The sequence below is a fragment of the Pelodiscus sinensis genome, chromosome 4 (genome assembly GCF_052426305.1).
Source record: "Pelodiscus sinensis isolate ZL-2025 chromosome 4, ASM5242630v1, whole genome shotgun sequence".
NCBI classification, from domain to species: domain Eukaryota; kingdom Metazoa; phylum Chordata; order Testudines; family Trionychidae; genus Pelodiscus; species Pelodiscus sinensis.
The window spans coordinates 18639166-18663899 of NC_143055.1; the positions used below are offsets into that span (position 1 = coordinate 18639166).

The 24734-nt window shown below is 41.4% G+C and overlaps 1 protein-coding gene across 5 annotated transcripts in view; it reads right to left on the reverse strand.

Moving 5' to 3' along the window:
• Positions 1–24734, reverse strand: part of ZFYVE28 (zinc finger FYVE-type containing 28) — a 275487-nt gene that overhangs the window by 2438 nt on the left and 248315 nt on the right. For 3 of the 5 annotated variants that reach the window (XM_075930868.2, XM_075930867.2, XM_075930866.2), the window contains 2 exons: positions 20982–21085; positions 430–537 (listed from right to left, as the gene is read on the reverse strand). In XM_075930868.2, coding sequence (XP_075786983.2) covers positions 430–537; positions 20982–21085 — 212 coding nt within the window. Of the gene's footprint in view, positions 1–429; positions 538–17067; positions 19342–20981; positions 21086–24734 lie in introns of those variants that run through there. The other 2 variants (XM_075930870.2, XM_025190505.3) reach the window with 1 other exon arrangement.

The following is a 24734-nucleotide window of genomic DNA, read 5'->3' on the forward strand; positions in this document are numbered from 1 at the left end:
CCTATCTTGTACGTAACCCAGGGACTGCCTGTAATGTCAAGTGTGTCCGGTATTTTTGTTGAAACCATCTGGCAACCCTAAACACTGCTAATGCTAGGGGACTGCAGGCAACAGATAATATTCTCCACCTTTGGGTCTGGCTCTTCTGGCAGGCCATGTCCCCCTCTGGGTCTTGCTCTTAATATCTAACTAATTGCTTTTGGGAAAGAGGCCCAACTCTCCCTTGACCAGTGCACATGAACACCAGTCCTTCTCTGATGCTGTTTCAGCTCCAACTGTTCTTCTGACTCTGGACTGCTGCTCAGGCTGCATGCACAGTTGTGCTCTCTCTGGCTCTGCATTGGGCTGCTACTCGCTCCATCTCAGGATTTACAAAGGATGGGCTCTTGATTTCCTTACTGATCTCTCCACTGTGTAAATCTGGCTGACCTGGAGTGCTGAGCTCTCTCCACTGTCCCCAGAGTTAGAGCACTTCCGAGTTCCATGGTCTCTGTCAGTCCCAGGTTCCTGTGTCTTCTTCTGCCCTTCCCCGTTCTCCTGGAATTGGAAGAAGGACAAGACCCCCAGGCTCATTACACAAGTCTAATCTTCTGCTGTAATCTGCATGATACAGCTTTTTTCTAATTAAGATTATAGTAGAGAGTTTCTCTTTAGGCACCACTGTGGTGACTCCACTCCATTGAAAGGTGTATAGGAAGCAGGGATGGCTATTCTGCTTTATGCGCTTTAAAGAAAGATTTTTCCTTCCAAAACTGAATAGCAGCTAATAGACGTGCATTTTAATTAATTGTTAAGAATATTTTTCTGCTATAATTCTCAAATGCATCTTTCATGCACAACAGCATGTACTTTGGATTATTGAAATCGACATTTTAGTTTTGGTCTTTACACTACACCATTAGTTTGGGTACTAGCAGGGGACATTTTCAATATTTGGAACTGGATTCAGGTTTGGATTCTGAAATTACCCCAAAAGGGACAACACCCTTTTTCTTTCATATAATGGAACAAATTCATTTTCCTTACTTTAATTGACTATTTGATTAATTAGTTTTTAGAGAAACTTTCATCAAAACCAGTACCTTAGTAAGATATAAAATCCTTTGTTTTTCCTAAAATCTTTGAAAACCTATTTTTTAACATAAACATATGGTGAAATTTCATAAACACATCTATTCTTATGGAGATCACACAAAATAACTTAGTATTCTCTTTTTCTATAAGCAATATACATTGTTATGAACACACTAAACTAGTCTGATCGATTAAAGCACTGAAACAAAGACATTATTTTAAAATAAATATGTAGTAATCTGGAATGATTACTTAATGAAGGCTTAAGAGTACTGTCACGGGGGTGTCCACTCACAACCTCCGGGGGGAGTAGTCAAGTCCTCAGGGGTCTTGAAATTATGCCCCAACCCCACACATCCAGCAATCTCTCTCCAAGTAGAAACTCCTGGCCCTCTCATTGTGGCCATAGGGCCTAACTCCAGTAGTCAGTGTTCAATACCCTTTCACTGGGGCAGCGTGGCCTAGTAGCTGAAGTCACTAATAAACGTTCTTCTTGCTGGGGCAATGTGGCATAAGAGCTGGCATCACTAATGAACACCCTTCTCACTGGGACAGTGCAGCCTGGTAACTGAAGTCACTAATAAACGCCCTTCTTCCTGAGGCAGTGCGGCCTAGTAGCCGAAGTCAGTGTACAGAGGGTGCAGGCTCCATGGATTGGGGGATTGAGGTGGAGAGGGTAGCCTCTGCTCACTCAGCGAAGAATTCCATCGCAACACGCTGAGCTCCTTGGGAAATGATCTCACACCCGGGGCTACTTCCTACCATACTCCGCAGGACTCTCCTGAGTCCTTCCTCAAGATCCTCTGTAGCGCCGATGTCTCACTGGCCAGTTTCCAGGTCTGGTCCCTCTGTCGGTTGGTTCACCTGCACGAGCTCTGGCAGTACCTCCTTCCTTGTCAGCAGCCAGCCCAGATTGAGCCTCTCTCCAGGCTTTTATACCTGGGCTGCAGTCTGAGGATGCCCAGCAGGACTGCGGGTATCACCCATCTCCCTCCCCCACCCATCACATGTACATTTAAAAGATAAAATCATCTTAGAAATACTGATGAAGAAAATGTAAAACAGAGAGGAGCTGTATCGTATATTCAACACTGTTTAATATTGTATTCAGCAGGACAGCTGATTTGCCCTCACTCCAAAGTGTTTGCAAAGAAATCTCTGCTTCAGTGTATATCAAAAACCCTGTGACGGATTTTTTTATTCCTATATTTAGTGCTTATAATTGGTACCTTCTGCATGGCCGGTCTTCACAATCTGGCATGCAGTGGAAAACATGTTCCATTTGTCTTTAGAAAGAAACTGTAGAAGGTTGTTTTAGTTCTCCTCTCCCCTCCCATCCCCCCCCCCCCCCGAATATTATTTGCTACATTTGGTTTTAGGGATTTGGCTGGAAGGGGTGAGCAGAAAAGGGAAGTAATGAGAGGAGGGCGAGGAGGAAAACAGTGAGAAGAGGCCTTGGGATGGGCACTGGGAAGGAGCAGAGTGGAGTATCCACATGCTGCAGCTTCACCCACCACCCATGGACTGACCTGTATTTGACTAGTAATAACCTGCCCTTGTTCTGATTTAAGTGATGCAATTGCCTCTCACTTTTAATCTGTATATGAGAATTTTCCCTGATCTCTCCCTCCCACTTGTAGTATGTTTAAGTCTAAAAGTGGCAAATTTGCCTTGTGCTGACTCAATTGACATATTTCAAATTGGAAGATTTTTAGAAGATTTTTTTAGGAGTGGTAGCTTGCGTGTACTAAATTCAGAGACTTAAATTGCTCACTTAGTTCCAGGAACCAAACCTGGCTAATTCTTTCCATCCTATGAGTAGGAAATGGTCCTGTCTTTAATCAAAGCTTTTGGTGTCTACCATGGCAGTGGATTGGGATAGTTCTGCTGTCACTTGTTTTAAAGAAATTTTTTTTCTATAATATAATTCTAAAATATTTTCTTCATCCTTTACCAGTCCAATTTGTCTCAGGAGGGACAATTGTAGTGTCTCTGGTACATGATCAGAGGTCATAACAGAGTTGACATGACGAGAGGGTTATTCACCTTGTGCAATAACTGAGGTTCTTCGAGATGGCTGTCCCTGTGAGTGCTCCACCTTAGGTGTTTTTGGCACCGTTGCATCTTTAGTCGGAAATTGGAGACAGCAGTGCCCTCAGTCAGCTGTGCATGCGGGCAGCCAGCATGTGCAGCCGACTGACCCCTCAGTTCCTGTCTGCCCAGAATTGGAGGTGTTACAGAGCAGGGAGAAAGGAAGGATGGTGGAGCACCCATAGGGACAACCATCTTGATGAATCTCAGTTACAGCACAAGGTGAGTAACCCTCTTTTCTTCTTCAAGGAGTGTCCCTGTGGGTGTGCCACGTTAGGTGATTATGAAGCAGTGTGCTTGCCTGGTGGAGGGAGCTCTGGTAAGTCTGTATGGATACGGTATGTCTGAATTGCGTATCCATAGCTGAATAAGAGTTGATGGCGTAATGTCGTGTAAATATGTGAGCCAAAGCCCATGTAGCAGCTCTGCAAATGTCGCTGATGGGTACATTTTTGAGAAATTAAGTGGAAGCCACTATTGTTCTAGTAGAATGTGTCCTTATACATGCTGGAGATGGGGAGGAGGTCACAGTTAAGTATGAGAGGCAGATACAATCCTCTGCCAATTTGGATAACCTCTGTTTGGAGATGGGCATGTTTTGTAATCTCTCTGCAACAACTATAAAAAAATCTGGTAGACTTACTGAATGATTTTGTCTTTTGTAAGTAGAAGACAAATGCTCTGCAGAGATCCAGTGTGTGTGAAACATGGTTTCCTTGTTGTCAGAGTGCGACTTGGGGAAGAAGACAAATAGGTATATGGGCTTGTTGCAATAAACTGAGGTGAGTATCTAGGGAAAGAATTTAGGGTGTGGGTGGAGGACAATTTTATCCTTGTAGAATATGGTATAAGGAGGAACAATCATCAGGGCTTCCAGTTCACTCACTCTTCCAGTTCACTCACTCAGCTGCTGTACCATAGGCGCCCGGAGCAAAGCCGCGGAGCACGGGGGCAGCGGGACAGCCCAGATACGCCGTGGCTGTCCTGCTGCCCTCGGGCTCCGCGGCTTTGCTCTGCTTTGCTCTCCGTCCCCCTGGTCTACAGACCAGGAGTACGGGGAGCAAAGCGGCGGAACACGCGGGCAGCGGGCAGCCCAGACGTGTCTGGGCTGCCCGCGTGTTCCGCCGCTTTGCTTCCTCTCCCTGGTCTGCTGGAGACCAGGGAGAGAGCCCCGTTAGTAAGTGCGGATCCGACATAAGTCGGATCCACGTAACTCGGGGACTGCCTGTACTGTAATCAAGGCAAGTTGCACACTTATAGAACTGAGGGCAAGCTCTAACTGAGAGATAATAGGCAGGGCTCAACAATCTTTGTAATCTACTTGCCCGTGGTGAGTAGATTACAACCCAGAAGAGCCGGGTTCCGGTGATCTGCACATGCACGGAATGCCGGATATGCATGGAACGCTGAGGCTCAGCGAGCCCTGATAATAGATATTGTAAAATTTCCAGAAGATCTGCTATTGTAGGTGAGAAGTTATGTGATTCGCACCAGAGGGTGAACCTGTGCCACTTATGAATGTACATCTTTCTTGTAGATGGCCTTGAGAATTGAATTGGATTTCTTGTACAGCATCTGAACACCTTGATTCTAGAGAGGTCAGCCAGTGATGAGCCATTCTTATAGGTTAAGGTTCTGGATATTGGGATGACAAAGCCTGCCCCTGTCCTGAGTGAGGTGAGTGGAAACTGGAGGGAAGCACCACGGAAGGACTTGGATCATCTGAAGTAGGAAAAGGAATCATGTCTGTCTGGCCTAGTTTGGAGCTACCAGTATGATCCTGGCTCTGTCCTGTTTTATTTTCAGAATCCCCTTGTGGAGCAAGGGCAGTTGTGGGAAGGCATACATCAACGTTCCATCCCACTTTATCATGAATGTGTTACCCAGAGATTGGGGACCTAGACCTGCTCTGGTACAGTACTTGCTGCATTTGGTATTGTTGTTTGCAAAGAGGTGAATAGTGAGGTATCCCCATCGTTTGAACACTGGTCTCAACATGCTTGGGTTGATTTCCCATTTGTGATTTAGGGTAAACAGTCTGCTGAGATTGTCTGCCAGGGCAGTCTCCCTTCCTGGGAGACAGGATGCTCTGAGGGGAATATTGTGTGAAATGCACCATTTCCAGAAGTGGACTGCTTCTCAACATAGTGGGAAAGAGCAGGTTCTGCCCAGGAAATTGATGTAGAACATGGTTGTCAGGTTGTCTGTAAGTATGTGTACTGACTTGTCGTGGATAAGGCTGGCAAAATGTTGGCAGCTGTTGTGAATCACTTGGAAGTCCAAGAGGTTGATGTGGAGTTTGGACTCCTCTGGTTTCCATCAGCTTTGGACGACTTGTTGGCCAATATGCGCTTTCTACCCTAATAGTGATGTATCCATGGTTATTGTGACTGACAGAGGTAGGGGGTGAAAAGGAACTCCCTTGCAGGTGTTGTCTACCTCCAGCCACTAGGTTAGGGATTCTTTCACTATGTTTGGCATGAACAGGCACTTGCTTATTTGGTGAACCTGGGACTTGTATGTAATACAAAGCCAGGCTTGTAATGGTCTCATGTGTAGGCAAGCCTGGGGTACTTTGAATGTAACTGATGCCATGTGTCCCAGGAGCTGGAGACAGAGCTTTGCTGAGATCTGTGGACTGTGTTGTGCCTGTTCTATCAAGTCCATGAGCACTGCAGCTCTGGCGAGTGGCAGTGACTCAATTGCCGTTGTGCAGTCAAGCTTGACCCCTATGAATTCGAGGGTTTGTGTTGGGGCCAAAGAGCATTTTTGAAGATTGAATTCAGTCCCAGTTAGCTAAATAATTCCCTGGTGGTTGTAACCACCCAGTGTGCATCCTGAAACAAAGACCCCCTTCAGTAGGCAGTCATCCAGGTATGGGAAGATAATGACTCCCCTTCAGTGGAGGTGTGCTGTGGCCACCACTAAGACCTTGGAAAAAAACCTCTTGTTGCTGTAGAAAGTCCAGAGGGGACTTGAAAGTGGTAGTGGTGAACTGCAAATCATAGGAAGCGTCTGTGTGCTGGAAGTATGCGTCCCATAGACTGAGGGTGGACAGCTAGTCTCTCTTCACTAAGGCTGGAATGATTGTGGTGACAGACGCCATTTTGAAAGATTGTATGCGGATAAATCAATTGAGACTGCATAAACCTAGGATCGGTCTCCATCCTCCGCTTTTTTTTTTTGTGAGCAAGTAGTAGGAATAAAATCCCTTTCCCCTGTCTTGTGTTGGTATGTGTTCTGTTGTGCCGAGCTGGAGAAGATGTTCTATTCCTTGAAGAAGCACAGTCTGTTGAGATGGGTCCCTGAAGAGGGATAGGGAAGGAGGCAGTGGGTGGAGTAGATAGGGAGGTATCCTGGAAAAGCTATGCCACATACAAAGAATGTGTCTGCTTTTTTGGAACGATTTCCGAAAAAGCAGACGCATTCTTTCACCATCCTTGTAATCTTCATTGTATGAGGAAGAAGGAAGGAGGAGGTTTTTCTGAAAATTGGCCCTGTGTAGCCAGGCCAAATTTCAGAAAAGCCTCTTTTGAAAGTAAAGTGGGAAAAGATACCAAATTGTGGTTCACAATTTGCATATCTTTTTCCGATTTTTCTTTGTAATGTAGACCTAGCCTTAGAAACTTTAAAATGAGGACAAGCAAAATCCAATGCAATTTCCATGCTAAGCAGCTAAAAGCTTGAGAAGTAAGTTTCCTTCAAGAGCCAAGGGTAGTGTGTTAAATGAACTGTTTCTGTGTGACCCCATCTTCACTAATACCAAGCTTTCCATACTGACCCAACACATGGTTTAAACTTATGCAAATGAGAAACACCCACACACTTTCCCAGGCTGCAGGCAGGGCTTCTCACCTATCCTTTGCTGCTCCCCTGCAGTTTGATGGGTAAAGCCTGGGTGATGCATTTCAGCAATAAATAATTGATGTACTGTTCATAATTTAGGAATCTGCTTCACTTCCTTAGTAACACAAGTTGTGCTGAATGCACATTCAAAGCTAGATGTTTGCTTTAAGGCAGCTCCAGGCATAAATCATGGAGAGAATAAGTTTGATCCATCTCCATTTTGCACCTGCCAGATCTTGAATGGAGATAAGTAGATTAAAATAGTTTAATTAGCATTTCATTTATATGTGGAAAAACCTTAGGGAAATACTTTAAATCAAAGTAAATTTGAGCATGCCCACTCCAAAATCTGATCTTACTGCATCAGAAATTAGAACTTTATTCTTGCAAGAAACAAAAAGACGACTACGTAAAATTGACAAGGCACATACTATTGGCGTAGGCTATGTATGTACCATGGCATGACCAGGCCTGCCAACGGGGGGGCGGAGTGGAGGAGGTGTCAGGCTAGCTGCCCTAGGGCCCACCACTACAGCATGGGGTGTTCCAGTTAGGCCAATAGGGAGGAGTGCCATGTTCTATGCCTGCCCACAGAAGCACAATTTCAGATTGAGGGTTTTGGGTGGCACAATATTAATCATGATACCTGGGGCTATTTAAGCAACTGAAAAACGCTAGCGTTTTTGCAGGTAATTTAGAAATATCTGACACCAGAAACTTTGTACAAAATTCCTATATCAAGAAAGAAAATTAAATAAATACTAGACCCATTCAGCTCTAATACTGACATGTTCTGACATAGAATCATAGAAATGGAAGGAACTTTGAGAGGACCAGCACTATCTAAAATCCTTTGGATCATCCCTGACAGAGGTTTGTCTAACCTGCTCTTAAAAATCTCCAACGACAGAGATTCCACAACCTCCCTAGGCAATTTATTCCAGTATTTAACCACCCTGACAGTTAGGAAGTTTTTCCTAATGTCCAACCTATACCTCCCTTGCTGCAATTTAAGCCCATTGCTTCTTGTCCTATCATCAAAGGTTAAGGAGAATAATTTTTCTCCCTGCTGTTTCTAACCTATTAGGTACTTGAAAGCTGTTATTCCCCTTCCCCCACCCCGTCTCCTCTTTTCTAGACTTAAACCCAATGGGAGCTGGGAACATCTGTACCTGTGGACGCTCAGTGAATTAAAGTGTCTGGTGGCCAGGCAGGGGCAAACCGCATCCGGCCCATGGCTACTTATTGCCATCCCTGTACTATAGCCTTGCCCTCCTGTCTCTGATCCGCTCATATTTATGGTTCTAGTAGATGCTTGTCCACTTAATCCTAAACGTTATGTATGACAGTGACATAGGTCTCTCTTCGTAATACTGTAACCAGTAAAGAGAACTTAGTTTTGATCAAAGCCATACTGTTCTCCCATACCCTTATAATGTATTTTAATCACTAAATACCCATGATCTAACCTAGAATTTGAACTAGATGCTCCAGAGGTGAAATTATATGACACACTAGCTAAATCCTTCCTTTTGTAGTTGTTGGATATGATTTTGGCAGTGCTGCCCCTCCCCCTTTCTGGGAGCATTGGGACCAAATATTTGTTCCCCCTACCTAGTTATACGTGTGTGCAAGTGAATGCCCATGACGTAGATTGGCCTGCAAGTTTTCATAGGAGCTGTTTAGGTGAGTGCCAAGTACTTACGGGCCTGATGATGACCCTTACATATTAGAGGGTTATACATGTGTTCTAAAAGCAAGGCACACAAAGCAGTGCACCACCACCTGGAGAGATTAAGGACAAAAAGGACCATCAAATTATCCAGTCTGATACCTCCTCCCATTCGTCTGCATATGATAGGCCTCAAAACCCTTCACCCTAAAGTACTGCACCTAAAGTACTGCAGCCCTTCGGAAACTAGCTTATGTATGCCTCAGACAAAGAGCAGGAGGGACAACAATGCTACTGCAGGGGTCAGACATTGATACAGCAAGATACTCTTTTTGGTTGTGTGCTTATTGCTTGGGGATGGTCCAGGAGGGGGTTGTTTACCATCAGTTCCCTGTTGGTTACTGTAAGATGAACCCGTCTTCCAATAGCAATACCTGGATGATCAAGCTGTTGGGAGGGATCTGCTGGTGATTAAGATGATGGAAGTCCTGCAAGTCTTTGAAGCAGTTTCATTCCAAAAAACAAGTTGCAGCAGTATTGGCTTCCTCCATACGAATAGACCAATTTGCCCTGCCCCAAATCCGCCGCTGCTTTTCAACTTAGAAAAGAGGAGACTAAGAGGGGGATATGATAGAGGTCTATAAAATAATGATTGGTATGGAGAAAGTGAATAAGGAAAAGTTAGTTACTTATTCCCACAATATAAGAACTAGGGGTCACTAGACAAAATTAATAGGTAGCAGGTTTAAAACAAAAAAAGAAGTTTTTCTTCACAGAGCACATAGTCAACCTGTGGAACTCCTTGCCAGAGGAGGTTGTGAAGACCAGGATTTTAACAGGATTCAAGAAAGAACTAGATAAATTAATGGAGGTTAGGGTCCAGTAGTGACTGACAGCTATCCTCCGATGTGGCTGATCAATGGCATAGCTGCTAATTGCAACTTTTCTCATCAATCTTCAGGAAGCCAAAGACTCGGTGGTCATGAGGAATGAACTAAACTACAGCTAGTCTCTCCAGTTATGGATTGAGGCCTATTGGGTATGCTGCTGGGGTCTACTTGTCCTGTGGGTAAATTGGCCATTGTGATCCGGAAGCATCAATCTTACACAAGACACAAAATTTCACATAATACAAAATTGTGGGTAAAAAGGATCAAAACATCTAGGTTGCTTAAGATCCTGAATCCTATTGGAAGCTAAATCAGCCAGGCACTTTTGACAATGCTGCTTATACTCAAGCCAATGGATGCTCAAGTAGGAATAAAGCCAATGAAATGACATTGTCTGTAGAAACTTTTCACCTAAATATCTTCACTGATCAGGCCCCTACGCTAGGTTCATTCCAGTTATATTTTGATTCACAACTGAGTGAATCCTGATGAGGGATTATTGGATTCTGCAATGTGCTAACAGGCACATATTGCTTTCACGTCACTCACCATGCCAGAGCTAACCTAGCTTCCAGGGGTTACAATGCTACTCATTCCCAAGCAGCTCCTGAACAGTTTGTTTCCTACTTGTTTTGAAACAGTAGCCTATGTGTCACATCAAGCACATTAAAACAGGAAACAAAAATAAGATTGTAAAATTACAAGGCTCTCTAAGTCTTTCAAATGTGAGTCAGAAAGGTCTGTCCCAGGAGTTTGGGCAGTCCCTTGATCTGACCACAAGGTGTCAGACCAGACCTGTCGCTCTCTCAACTGGCACTGAAAGTACCTTTGGTGATAGGCTTTTACAACCCACAAAAGCTATTTATAGGGAAGCACCAGCCATTTCAGTACGCAGGCTTCACAAACCATATAGAGCAGGATGAGATGCTCCGGAACAGGCCGGGCTTCAAGGGGAGCTGGTGAGTGCTGACAGAATAGGTATTTCTGCTCTCTGCTGTATTTTCTCCTAGTGAATTCAGAATATGAAATCATAGCTGCTACTTCAACTCTGATCCCGACCAGCCAAGCAATCCTTCTAATAGATGGCTCTGCAGCTCTGTGATGTGTCTAAGTCTCCAGATGACTCATTCAGCCTTTAAATGTTATCAAAACTCTCATCTGAGCAGTACTAGAAGCAGAGTGGGGAATACGGTAGCATCATTGTGGAGAAGCAGCCTCAGAGATGGCAGAGTTCTCCTTCTAAGTACTGCAGTTCCAAGGCTTCTCGAACAAATTGAGCAGTAACCAGAAGCCATATTAGGGCTATAATCTTATGTGCTGTTATGAGGGCCTTGCACCTATCCCTGAAACATGACCTAAGCCATCTTAGCATAGAATAGCTACATATCAAATGAAGAACTCGTCCAGCTGGGAGAGCTAAGGCTGGGGAGGGTACCCAGGGAATGCTGCAGGGAGTGGGGAGAGTAGCAAGAACATCTGAATCTCTTTGCATTGCCCTGGGTGATTCACTCATCATTGGCTCCAGTGGAACAGTCACAGCAAGAGCAGGATTACACTTTATACAACCAGCTGCAGCAGCTGAAATGGGCAGCTGTGCAATTTTCTAGACAGACTCCCCCCTATAGTCAAGCTGGGAAAAAATCATCTCCCACCCACGTGGCTTCTGGCATGATACGTGGCACCATAGTTGTCAGTGTCCAGGGAAGGCAGGGTGCCAATTATTGAGGTCAAGAGAGTATCAGAAAGAGGATAAAGAGCAAGGAACTGGTGCAGAAGCTGAGAAGAGAGCTGCCTGCAGGCTCCCAAGTGACAGCATTAGATCTAAGGCCATCCTGTCCAGTCTGGCAGGATTTCAAGATTCAAGGAAAAGAGAGCTGGGGAAATATATTTAGCATAGTTTAAATATGTGATATTTTTCTTCTTTTGGATTCTTGCACTAAGACAACGGTAACATGGCTTTGAATAGCCAAAGGGTCCAACATTATGGTGTGAGGGGAGCTGAGAAGATAAGATGAGCAAGTATACAAGGGAAGCTTCCGAGGGGTAGCAGTGTTAGTTTGGATCTGCAAAAGCGACAAGTCCACTACATGCATCTGACAAAGTGGGTCTTTGCCCACGAAAGCTTATGCTCCAATACATCTGTTAGTCTATAAGGTGCCACAGGACTACTTGTTGCTTATACAAGGAAAGCTTCAGAGGAGTAGCCGAGCTAGTCTGTAACTAGAAAAACTTAAAAAACAATGATAATCTAGTAGCACCTTAAAGACCAACAGAACATGTAGATGGGATCCTGAGCTTTCGTGGGCAAAACCCACTTCTTCAGATGACTGGAGTATTAAAAGTCCAGTCCTTCCTTTATTTATTCTTGGATCTGAACTTTTAATACTCCACTCCAGTCATCTGAAGAAGTGGGTTATGCCCACGAAAGCTCATGATAACATCTACATATTTAGTTATACTAGGAAAGTTCAGCAAAGACAGGCTCTGATTCTAACATTCCAAAGGCGACCCAGAGCAGATAAAGATATTGTAGCCTGGGGACTATGACAGGTCCAAGACTCTCAGTCCACTAAGAATTTAATCTTTTCAGATGTTGGAAATGTCTTGTGAGCTAAGGCACAGGGCTAGGTGCTGGGAGCTAGCAATTCCTGCAACACAAGCCTGTGCGTGTATCAACAATTGTGTGATCTTGGACAAGTCATTTCACTTCTCTCTCCATATCCTTATCAATAGCACGGTGATAACTTACCTCTCTCGGGAGATAGTTAGTTCCTGTAGGACTGTGTGCATAACTCTTTCACGCTGTAATGCCTGATGAAGGAACCACTGGGTGAAGTTTTTCTTCCTTTGCTTTCTGCTCAGTTTTGTTGTAACAAGAAATAGAAAAATTGATAACTTTCAATTTACAAATTTGTTAATTGAGAGAGACAGACTGAGTGAAGTAATATATTTTATTGGCCCAACTTCTGTTGGTGAGAGAGAAAAGCTTTCAAGCTTACCTAGAGCTCTTCTTCAGGCCATTTTTAACTGATATTGTCATAAATAACTCAAATATCCACAAGATGGTGATTCATGTCAATATATAGGAAATATAGAATGTTAAACAAAGCTTAATATATCTGGGAAAATAATTAATTCTAAATCAGTTGTCAACACACTCGCTCCTACTGTAAATAATACAGAAAGTAGGGGGTATCAGAGTGACATTACAGAGTAATAAAATGCTGATTGGCATTTGAGACACCAGCTGGATGAAGTAATGTCTTTTATTGGACCAACTTCTTCTGGTGAGAGAAAGAAGCTTTTGAGCTACTCAGAGCTCTTCCTCAGGTCTGCAGAAGTTGGTCCAGTAAAAGATATTACCTTACGCACCTTAGCTCTTCAATATCCTTGGACTAACACAACTACCACACCACTGCATCAATAGAAGACTGTCTGGCATATAGTACTTGGGAGTTTTCAAGTGCCCTATCAAGGCATGGCTGATGCCAAAATTTGCTATTTACCACTGGAAACAACTACTTGCCAAATAAACTACTTGTTTATTGCAGGATTGTCCGAATGGTTCCTTAATTTGTAATCTCATTTACTTTCCTTGAAGTCTCCTGTGGAATGTTTATAAAATTGTTCAAGCACCTGACATAAAGTTCATGATACAGCCTCATGGAAAAACAAGTGATGGACTGGTGTATTGGTAATGTAAGGGTCTTAATCATTTGACTTTCCTGCCAAGAATATTGTATCATATTTTAAAGAACATATGGTGTTCCCAGGAGTTAAGAACTGTTTTGGTTTATTGCCAGATTCTACTTATGTTTTGAGGGCTCTGTGTTTGCTAGAGTAGTGCACTGAGGGATACAAATTAAAAGAAAACTGTTTCCTTAGCATTTTACACTGCATTCTTCCTTATGCTGCTGTGTCTTTGCTGTGCACCCATTTTGATCAAACTTGTACTGTAAAAGTTCATGAGAATTGGAATCCTGTATATTTTTTTAAGATTTGAAGCTCAATGCTGATCAAAGTTTGAGAAAAATATAGTGGCTTTTGAGAATGCAGTGAGCAAGAAGGCCATCTTTTAGTACCACTGGTACAGCTAGCTTGTCCAATGTTGCTGAGCAGAGGCCTGGCTTTAAGAATAAATGATAACTTTGTTTGGAAAGCATGACTTCAAATACCCCTGGAGTAAGGTGCTGTGAAATAGTTTAGAAGATTGGCCATGTAGTAGGGTTTCCCAAGTGGTATCAAAAATTTGGGAAAAATGACTTAAATTCCCTTGTTTGATTGGTTTGTATGGTGAATGCAGAAGGTTTCTCCAGGAACACTATGCACTATTATTTAAAATTATATAAGTTTTTTACTCTTAAAAAGCCATGGTCTAAAATCCTCAGCTGAAACTTTTCATTTTTATTCCCTGATAAAGAGAGAGCTTCCTGAGAAGATGATACATTAATGTTATTCTTTGCAGCAGTTACAAGAACCCAAAATCTCAAAATGAAACCAAACATGTCAGTGATTGACAAGGTGGACATTTGAACAATTTAGTTTCTCTGTTTTTTCCTTCTTCATCTACCAAGCTGGGAGACTCAGGAACTTCCAAAGATGATTTATTTTAAATGTATTTATGAACTTGTACAAGAAAAATTTGCATATCCTCAGTACTACCCATTAGCTTTTCACAGATGCACCAAAGAAAATGATTTACATTATTTATGTATTTCAAAGGGGCTTTTCAGAATAACTAATAAGAAAGTTGCTTAACAATAGAATTTTGTAACAGTTTTGGGGAAGAGGTGGTGGTGATTGGAAAATGCCAGTTCAAAACGTAGTGGGAATGTTATCAGTCTCACAGCTAAGATGGAATGGTAGGGTGAGGAGAAAGAGGCAGATGGACACAAACCACACTGACCTACCTGAATTGCCCAGTGATTAGCTATTCAGGAATGGGATGCTGTCTCTGGTTTTTTCATGACAACATTTAGAAGGTCTTGTTTTTGCCCCAATGAGAAAGAAAAACAAATACCAAATATTCAGGAAAAAATTAAAAACCATATCTGCTACTGGAGGTGATACATTCAATGTTGGCACTCACCTAGGGTTCATCTACACAGCAACCTCATTTTGAAATAGCTAGCATTATTTCGAAATAACTTAGTCCGCATCTACATAGCAGGCAGTTATTTCGAAATAATGTCAAAATACTGTCAAGCTGGAGGACGTCTTACTCTGATTCCTGTAATCCTCATTATACACGAAGTCAGGGAATTCAGAGGAAGAGTGCTCTATTTTGAAATAAGTGCCGTGTAGACGCTCCCTATTTCAAAATAAACTATGCAAATTGACGTAGCTCAATTTGTGTAGCTTATTTCGAGTTAAGGATTTTCAGAAAATACCGGATATTTTAGGAGGTGAAAATACCACACTGTCTGATTCAATACCGGACACCTGGCAACCCTCTCTCTCAAATACCCCTAAGGGTACTCGTACCACTGGTTGAGAAACACTGGTCTAGAATTAGCAGCATGCACTAACAAACTGAAGATTCAGAATCATCCAGCACCTCTGAGTTTGGCAGGTGCACTGTACAGAAGTGATAGAAAAGCAAGCTCCTTAAACTACTTTTTAATATTGCGTAGGGTGGTGTGAACTGTAGTATTTAATAAGCTCTAGCAGAGGATTCATCCTATTCTGCCCAGTTTCTATGTGGAAGAAACTCAGAGAAGTGTATGATGGGGGAGGGGAAAAATAAATGAGTGAAAATGGAAGAGATTGGAGGACTCAGAGAGGAGATTTTCTCATAATAAAAAACATATTTCAGCAAAACATTACCAGCGAGGAACAACATTCACTCCTATCTACAAATACATATCTGACATGCAGCATAACCCCTCCCAATTAGAAATAAAGACATTTAAGCAATAATGAAGCAGAAAGCATAGACGTCTCTTTGCCTGCCTGCAATGGAATGGAGAGCTGCAGCCCTGGCCCTTGGTGAAGAGATGATATCAGAGGATTGCCAAGGTAACCGAAGATGCAAACGCAGCATCTTCCAGTTAGTTTAATCTGACAGCGAGTTCAGCTGGGGACAAGATACTGAGAGTGCTGGTGTTTTCCTCCTGCTCCCGGGGAAGATTGTGGAAGAACTATATTTGACTTTTCCCCACAGCAAAATCTTCCATTCAGGCTATTGTTTTATTCTCCTAAAACAGTCTTCTCTCTCTCTCTGTCCCTCCTCCCCATTCTGTTTAGACAACATGCAAAATCATTCTCCTTGCCATTCATTTGATCTCCCCCTCTTCATGGGGCTGTAGGGAGGCCAGTTCATTGTTTTTCAAGTGTTTTGAGTCTTGGCTAAGAGATGCTCACTGAAATCAAAGTATAGTTTTTATTCCTATTTCTTTATTTACAAGATGGAGCCCTTAATATCCCACCACACTTTACCAACTGTATGAGCAAGATCAGGAAGCAATGAATCATTAATATAAACATGGAGAGAGGATTATTTTATAATTTTATTTGGCTTCCTTAGAAACCAGCCTTGTTATGGATGTACTCTACTTCTTAGGAGAGGTCCATGACCATGTGAATTATGACCATCAAAGACAATGCTACTTTTGTTCACTTCCAATTTCACCCTGCCCTGACCACCTTGAACTGAGCTAGCAAACAAGAAGAAACAGACCATGGTTGTGGGAAAAAAAACAAGACTGCTCTGTTTTCTGCCCTAGATATATGGTGAACCACTGTGGATGCCATGGACATGTTCTTTTAGGACCAAATTCTGCCTTCAGTTATACATAACTTCCTTTAAGTCAGTAGGAACATTATTTGGCCCTCAGTATTCTGTACAGTAACCCCACTGAAAGTATGATGTTACCCAGAGATAGAAAAATTAGTTGCTAATTTTAGCATCTCTGTTCAACTTTTACTACTATTATACTACTGAGGAGCTGCAACCCTATGGCTATATGACCCCAATATGCTTTTATTGAGTAAAAGGGTTGACCGAACATATTTTTCAGATGATTTTAAACCTGTTTCACAGGATGTATTGCACTCCACAACTTTCACCTGATACTGACATGATGCACTGGTCCTTGTATCAGCCATATCTATGGCTGTATATGTATAAAGAACACTTCAGGTAAATCCAGGGAAGATTATTCTTACAGCAGATTTGAGTCATTCATGAAATTGATTATTTCAGTCTGACACTGGCTGACCTAGTGAAGAAACCATTGCACATAAGGACATAGATCCAGCCCCATACAGAACACCAGCACAAGGACCCATGTCCCATTTAAGACCTGAATATTAAATAGACATTTTGCTTTCTCTCTGCACAGTGGTAAATTTTCCCTAAAAGTTTAAAACTTTTGTTTCGTCTTTGTAACCTGTACATTGGGTACAGGATAAATGGACTTACATAGATTTCTTTAATAGGATAACTGTCATTGTATGTAAACAGACCGATAAATGAAACAAGAATCCAGCACATGGAAGTAAAAAGTCTTGACATTTTAATTATCTGAAGAGATTACAGACGAAAGTCTTCCTTGAGGCAAATGCATTTTAGTATTGATATAGTCATTGTGCTTTTCAGTAAGAGAAATAGGAGTTTGTATTTACATAAGAAACTATAGTGTCTGAGATCCTTAAATATCATATTTATGGAAATGATTCTGAATTACAGCATTTACAAAATAAAAACAAGCTTGAATAAATAATATTCAGTCCATTAAATAAGATTTTTTCACAGAAGCAACTTTTGTGCATATTTATTTCACAATTGAAGTTAGTTGTATTTTATTTTTTTGTCCTATAAAAGAAGCATTAGATTTGTTATTTCTCAAAAAATAAAACTGCAATCATCATTGCAATGTGAAGCCTGAGATTTAAGCCTGAATAAGTATCACTGCTTGTACCATATGACCCACCTCACATCTAAGCTACCCACCCTGAGCCCAGCTAAACTCTGGTGAAGGTGATAGTTCAATCTGAGGATTATGAGAAAGTGACTTTGCAAAAAGCATGTATAAACAAAACGAGGGGAACATACCAAAGCTGAATTTATCCAGAGCAAGCTTCCTAAGACTTGTGCATTTCACTTAAACTAGTGAAGCTGTTTAATATGATTCAAACGGCAGCAATTTTAACAAGCTGTTAAACCCCTCTATGGCTCATTTGCATTGGATATAAAACAACAAAGCAAAGGAAATGTACATGCACACTCCAACACTGACATGTTTTTGCTTTATCATTTTAAATGAGGACACTTCTTGAGCAAATTAGCACAAACAACTTCGTTATCCTCTATCAGTCGACTTGAAACACCGTGTAATACTGCAAGTCACCAAATGGGATACCGCAAAAAATTCTTGCTGTAATTTCCTCTCTAACCTCAGAGCCCCTGCATTGTTCTTTTAATGTGGTGGACTCAGACCATGCCGAAACACCTTTGAAAATCTAGTATTCACACAGCTCTTTGTGCAAGATCATTGCATTAATCTATGTGATTTTTTTCCAATTCCAGGAGAACCAAAATCAGTCCACGGTGTTTAAAATAAATGTAAATGTCTCCTGAAGCATTAGCATGGGTGATTTAAAAGTAAGAGAATGAAATATTTATAAAATTATTCAGCCAATTATGGACAATAAGAAACTTCATAGGCTAGGTCAATATTTCAGAACTTTTGAATAAAAATATAAAGCATCGTTTAATGTTTGCTGTTAGAAAATCAGTTAAAATTTAAAAAACACATCTTGGAATAAGTTCTGTAACACGTGACACTTATAATATTTAATTTTTCCAAAAATATGTTGGGTTTTTTAAACAGCAATTCATTAATTTGTTGAATTAATGGAACTGCTTTTTAATTATTATTTTATTATTGATATTGCAAACCAAAGTCTCTTATAAATTATATTTTATAATCACACATTGGTTTGACAATGCTTCCTGGAAACAACTTCAAACACCAGAAATTATATAGAATTTAAAGATGTAAGAATTCATGTTTAGAAGATACTGAGTTATTGCTGTGATGAATAAATAAAAGGTAACTGAAATTTATTACTCTGGAAATTTCAGTTCTTCCTATTTGGTTCAAAGAGAATTTTGCCTACATGGATCCTGAATGTAAGTTTGAAATATTTTGCCTCAGTTAATGTTAGCTTAGATAGCTTATATCCAGTAATGGAAAAGCTAAATAACAATAGAAGGAAAAGAGCTGACCTTCACACATAGAAGCGTCTTTAGATTTGAAAATGATTTACTGTGATGAGTAAGTTAGAGTTAACCAGGTATGTAAAAATAAGTAGCAACGTACCAATGTTTGTTCGGTTCTCTGACCCCTATTTCTTTCCACGAAGTGAGTTTTATTCTGCATATGGCATCGTAACTTTAACATTATAAGTTTATGGAAGACTGTACTGTAGCCTAACAGCTACAGACACTTCATGCTTCCCTTCAGCAGCTTAATAAAATGCAATAAAAACTGCCTGTACAAAATTTATAATAATGGATATCAATGCCCATATGCTCACACAAGGCCTTTCTTTCAAGTTAATTCTTGGCTTAGATCAAATGTAACATCAGTCCATATAAGACTCCAGTAGGTACAACACTAGTTTATTATGTCAGACACCAGCTTTGTCACTGTAGAAAGGAGTGACATGGAACATATAACAGTGTGTGCAAACACGGACAGGCTTCATCTGACCATAGCGAGGTAATGGAGCAGAGTGAGAAGAACAGCGAGAGCAGAAGATCTGAAAAATACAAGAGAGATTGATTCCACTTTACTTTTTTTTTTTTGCATTTGATGTGATTATATTTATTTTCTTAAAAAAGAAGAGAGAAAATTGTGTACATGGCCCTTCCTCTGTGAGGTGTTAGAACTAGGAAACAACACTATCCCAGGCCCTGGAAGAAGGAAGAGGCCAGTAGACCTGTGCCTGGTCAGCCAACCCCCAGTTGGGTTTAAGAGACAGCATCTGCGTCCTGGTGGAGGGAGGCCTGAGCTGAGAGTCAGCAGGAAGGGGACAGAAAGAGCAGACAAGGAGCTCTCACTCCCTGAGAGAGACAGGGAGGAGAGGAGAAAGCTCTGTAAGCACTCTTTGGGAAGGAGATAGAACAGAAACCAGGAGGCCTGGGTAGTGAGAAGAGGAGACTTTGGAGCAAGAGGAAGGCCTGGGGGTACACCCCTGAAGCCACTGTCCTGTAAGGTAGCAGGGAGTGAGGAAAGACCAACAAGGGATATGAGACTTTTTATAGGTGGGTGGACACGGTTTGTGTTATTGCTACTTTTGCACTCTAGTAGGCAGTTCTGGGGAAGAGGGGTGCTAAGAGTCTTCCAGTCTGAGGAATGACTGAGACTAATCAAGAGCACAGCGTCACAGAAAGTACTGAGGCCAGAGTCTTTTAAATCCTCTTTGAGATTTCGGATGCCCACATTAATAAATTATCTGGTGACATGGATATTAGCCTACATGCACTCCTGATGAATCCTGAGATGGGGAAGCTGAGGGTGGGATACTTGCAAGGCTGTCCCTTGCAATGAAGAGGTGGTCTGAGACGGCACTTTCTAGTGCATTTTAGCTAAAAGCCATCATCAGGCAGTAACCACAATAAATTGCATCTTAGCCATACATAGCCTCTGTAATGTGTGTACTCTTTACTTACATGAACAGTGCTATTAAAATCAATGGGCCTGCTTGCATACCTGAGACTTTGGTTGGACTCCAAAAATTGGACTCTTGAAGCATCTTTAAAATTGCAACTTAGGTGTAACCTCGTAAGAAAGTACTAAATGCATGTTTCCTTGGAAACACCTATTCTCTAGCTCATCTCGTTTATCCTGTGCACTTACAAGAAAGAGGGAAAGGGCAGAAGGAACTGGAGACTCATTACTTGTTCAGTGCACAGGATCACAGTCTGATTAGTGCTTAATCTTCCCCCACAACCCTCCACTCACTTTGAGCAGTTTGTACACAATGCTGTATGCCTTGTAAATACATGCAGAATCAAGGACATAGTAACACAGAGTGCCCAAAGCTAGAACATTTGCCATTCCCTCAGTGTGGGCTGCTGGAAATTGTTAAAGCTTCAGGTTAAGATTTTCAAAACCTAGTATTGATTCTGAGTACCCATCTTGAGACCCCTTAAAAGGGGCTGATTTTGAGAGGATAAGTGCTCCTCATTTTTCGAAAATCAGGCTTTTTTCATGTGTCAAATTGGGCACCCACAAATGTAGGCAACTAAAATCACTAATCTCTTCACAAAATCTTGGTCTCAAGTCTGTTATGCTGATGAGAGCATGATTGCTCTGCAGTGTGAATTCCTGCAGTGTGCACGAATCTGCTCTTCTTTTCAGCAGACAGGAGACCAGTTGTTTTTACTGAGTCATTACCTTGCCACAGCTCCTACAATGGTGTTTCCTGCGAATTACTGTGAAAGGAGCTTTACACGCAGTGCAGTAGCTGCAGACTTCATCTGGTACCCAATCAGGAGGATCTATCAAAAAACACAACAACACTAAGCATATTTTATATTGGAACAACCAAAAAATTGATACTTGGGGGCCTCCAGGGAACAGAAGGATCAAGATATTAAATGAACGTAACAATAGCATCTTTCTAAGTAGTATCTCAAAGTGCTTTGCAAACATTCATTCAAGTAAGGCTGAGAAAAGGCTAATTAGAGGGATCACCTCTTCCTCCACTGACATACAGCCACCTCTATAGTCATTTCATAGAAGATAGAACCTACTGTATAGCCATTTAACACAAGAAATAGAGAGTATTCTATGGAGCTGAAAATGAGTATGGTAGGAAAATATAAAAGGCAGGAATGTTAGATACATAGATGGACTTATAGAGATAAGTATTTAGCAATGTAACAGGAGAAGAAACCTACAGTACCGTTCTATTCACTAGTCTGCCAGACTTCATTACTGGCAAGGCAACCCACCTTTTCCTCAATTTGGTTAAATAAAACACAACTTCCACATACTGTACATCTCCAGAGAATCAACGAAGGGCCACCCTCATTGCTCTCAGTATAAGTTTGCTTGCACAAGGACCACAGTCTCAGAGGCTCCAGTCAATCCAAAGATTGGGGCATTTAAATAGAGCCTTCACCTCGCTAAAGATCATGGGCAGCAGGTGGATCCCCCTTTGGGGAGGTTAGCCTCCCAGCCACACCCTGTCTACTCAACGGCCTATTCCCCCTCTGCTACTGTAGCCCTACAGTGAGAGGAGCCCCAGGTCAGCCAGAACTCTGAGCCCCTCCAACTCTTCCTATTGTGGGAGGAGCCACAGGCAAGCCACCAGATGTGTCACACCTCTCCTTCTGAGACACTCCCTCCCTCCCAAGCAGCTCTTCCCAAATAAACTGAACATTTTACGTGAGACGTGCCAATTCTGGGGAAGTTGAGGTGGTAATATCTGATATTCAGCTTCCTCGGTTCATCAGTAATCTCTCTGGAGATGAAGCTGAGTAGCAGACACTATCTCCTCAGCCACCTTGGAACCTGCATGGCACATAATAATAAGACAACTTCCCCTGTGCACACTACCAAAACTCAGAGTCTGGGGGGAACAGCTGCACCAGAAGAGGCTTAGCCTCCCCTGGCTTTTAATAACCACCGTCTGTACTAACAAGCTATGATCCCTGACCCAAACACCTCAACTCAAACAGTGAGCAACATTAAGGGTACAACCAATGTTAACAGAGAAAGAATTTTAAATGTTGCTTAATAATATGGCTCTTGTTTTTCTTTCAGTGACCTCTGTAATCTTCCACAAAAGCAAAGCAGTGAAATGAGCTGCCCAATGAAAAGCAGAAGACATTAGGCCTACTTCTGCCTACATGTTTCTGCTAGTGGCAGACTCACATCTCCCTGGAGAGACTGGAATTATAAGTATCAATGTTATGTAGCCCATTAATAATTAAATTAATAAAAATCTTATCAAGGGCAAATTAAGTGCTGCCCTAGAAGGAATCTCTGGACATAATGAAAGGTAAACTCCTGGAAATATTTACACAAGTTCTCAGAGTCCCTCTATTCTCTTGGTTATCAGAAGGTGCATGGCATATGTCTGATGCTTTATCAGTAGAAAAGAGGCAAGATTCCCCATCTCAAGGAACACAGAAATAAACATATGATGCATTTAATACATAGGTCAAATAGCAAGTGAGTTGCAGGAAGGGTTAGCAGGGTAGAACAAAGACAGGAGACTTAATTACATGAATAAAAATGTCAAATCCAACATAGACTAATGTGAAAAAAATATTTTAATTTACAAAATTAAAATAATTATTGTAAATTACAAATAAATCATATGCACAGTTCAATAAATAAAAGATTAACCAAATTAGAAAAAAAAAAAAACCATGTCAGGGCAGATTCAAAATTCAAAAAGTTTTCTATTTATCTTATACTTTGAAAGGAACAACTAGATATATTTTGGGAATTAAAATAGTAGAGAAAAGAATGCAATTTTTTAATTATTCAAAACATGAAGATTGATTTGACAAAGGACATGCTTTCGGAAGAATCCTCTGAAAACAAAATGCAAGTGTAAAGGCAGAATCATGAATGTGGTGGGTGTAAACACACTGAAAGAAAAAAGGAAATTAAATTGCCATGAAGCAAGTTCCTAAAAGAGGTATTGGATTCAATACCTTGGATGAAAAGTATTGGAATACATATGCCCTGATTTCATATGCATACCGATATTTTATAATCCAGTGTTTCTGGCTACACAAGAATCTTACTGCCAGATAATCTCTGAAAATTAGGTGGTGTTTACCTTTGTTTCCTCCATGACATGTAGAATGACAATATTAGATGGAAAATTCTGTCCCACTGGTACTCAAGATACAGAAGGAATGTAAAACCTTTCTATACATGGGTTTTCAAAATTAAATATAGTAATTGTCTCTTCCCCCAAAGTGACTTTATAAATCTTAGTGTAGCCTCATTCATTCTTTTTATCAAAGTACAGTACATTGTGAGATAGCCTAAAGGGTACCCCCTTTTGTAACCAGTGACCTGGCAATTGTTAGAACAGTTCAAGAGCAGCTGTGAGTCTAGTACACTTTCCTACTGATTCTGGCTTTTACTTCCCATCTTACATGTACCAGTTCTCTAATATCAGTTGCACGGCAGCACATCCCTGAAACAACACTTAGTACACACAGAACATGTTCAAATGCTATAACCATTTATTATCGTCAGTCACTCTATCCCTGTACAGCTGGTAAATCAGTCAGTTTGCAGATGTTAAAAATGAACAAGAGATAAATTATTGCTCAGGACTACAGTGGTGGAGAATCACGGTTTCCGATCCTGTGTCCATTCCTGCAGATAAATTTGTGGCTGAAAAATCATCTTATGGGGTACAAAAGCACAGGCTTAACTTTGAGATCAGTAGACACTTTCCTAAAGGTAAGCATGCTTAAGTGCTTTGCTGGGTTGCACTGAGTCTTTAATCATTTAGCCATATTTTAAACCAGAAAGGCATCAAAGACAATGCAATTCACAACCAGGATTCCTTTCCCAGGATCTTCAGCCCCTGTCTCACACAGTCTTGGAAGCTGGCTTTTGGAAATTACTGTATATACTAAACATTGAGTTTCCTAGAAGAAAGTTTTGAAAGATTATTTAAGAGAGGTCTCATGAGAGGATAAAAATATAATATGATGGGAAGTACAGCAAGCTTTGTAAATTAAATTCCAAGCATTACTCTGAAGACACTGCTGGAAGCAGGGTGTTAACGATGCATCAGCACCAACAGGCTTTTATTTTATGGTCCTACTCCTGAGCCGCACTGCTCCATTAGCTCAGCATGCAGCAGGAAATTGAAACATATCCTTAATCTCTAAGGCACTGTCTACCAGTGCTTTAGAGTTCTGCAAACAGAATAGAAGAGAACCTTGCTCTCAGGACCAACTGTCCCATTGCTCTATTGAGCATGAGAGTCAAAAGAAATCTGCTGAAGAACAGATGACAGGCAGAGAAGGCCACAGCACAGACATCAAAGTCGTGAGGAGGGAGGGATGGAGGGGAAAAAATAAGAAGCATCAGAAATAAAGGAGAAAGTGGGCTAAAATAAGAGGGGGAGAAGATGGAAAAGATGAGGAGGAACATTTCCCCCTA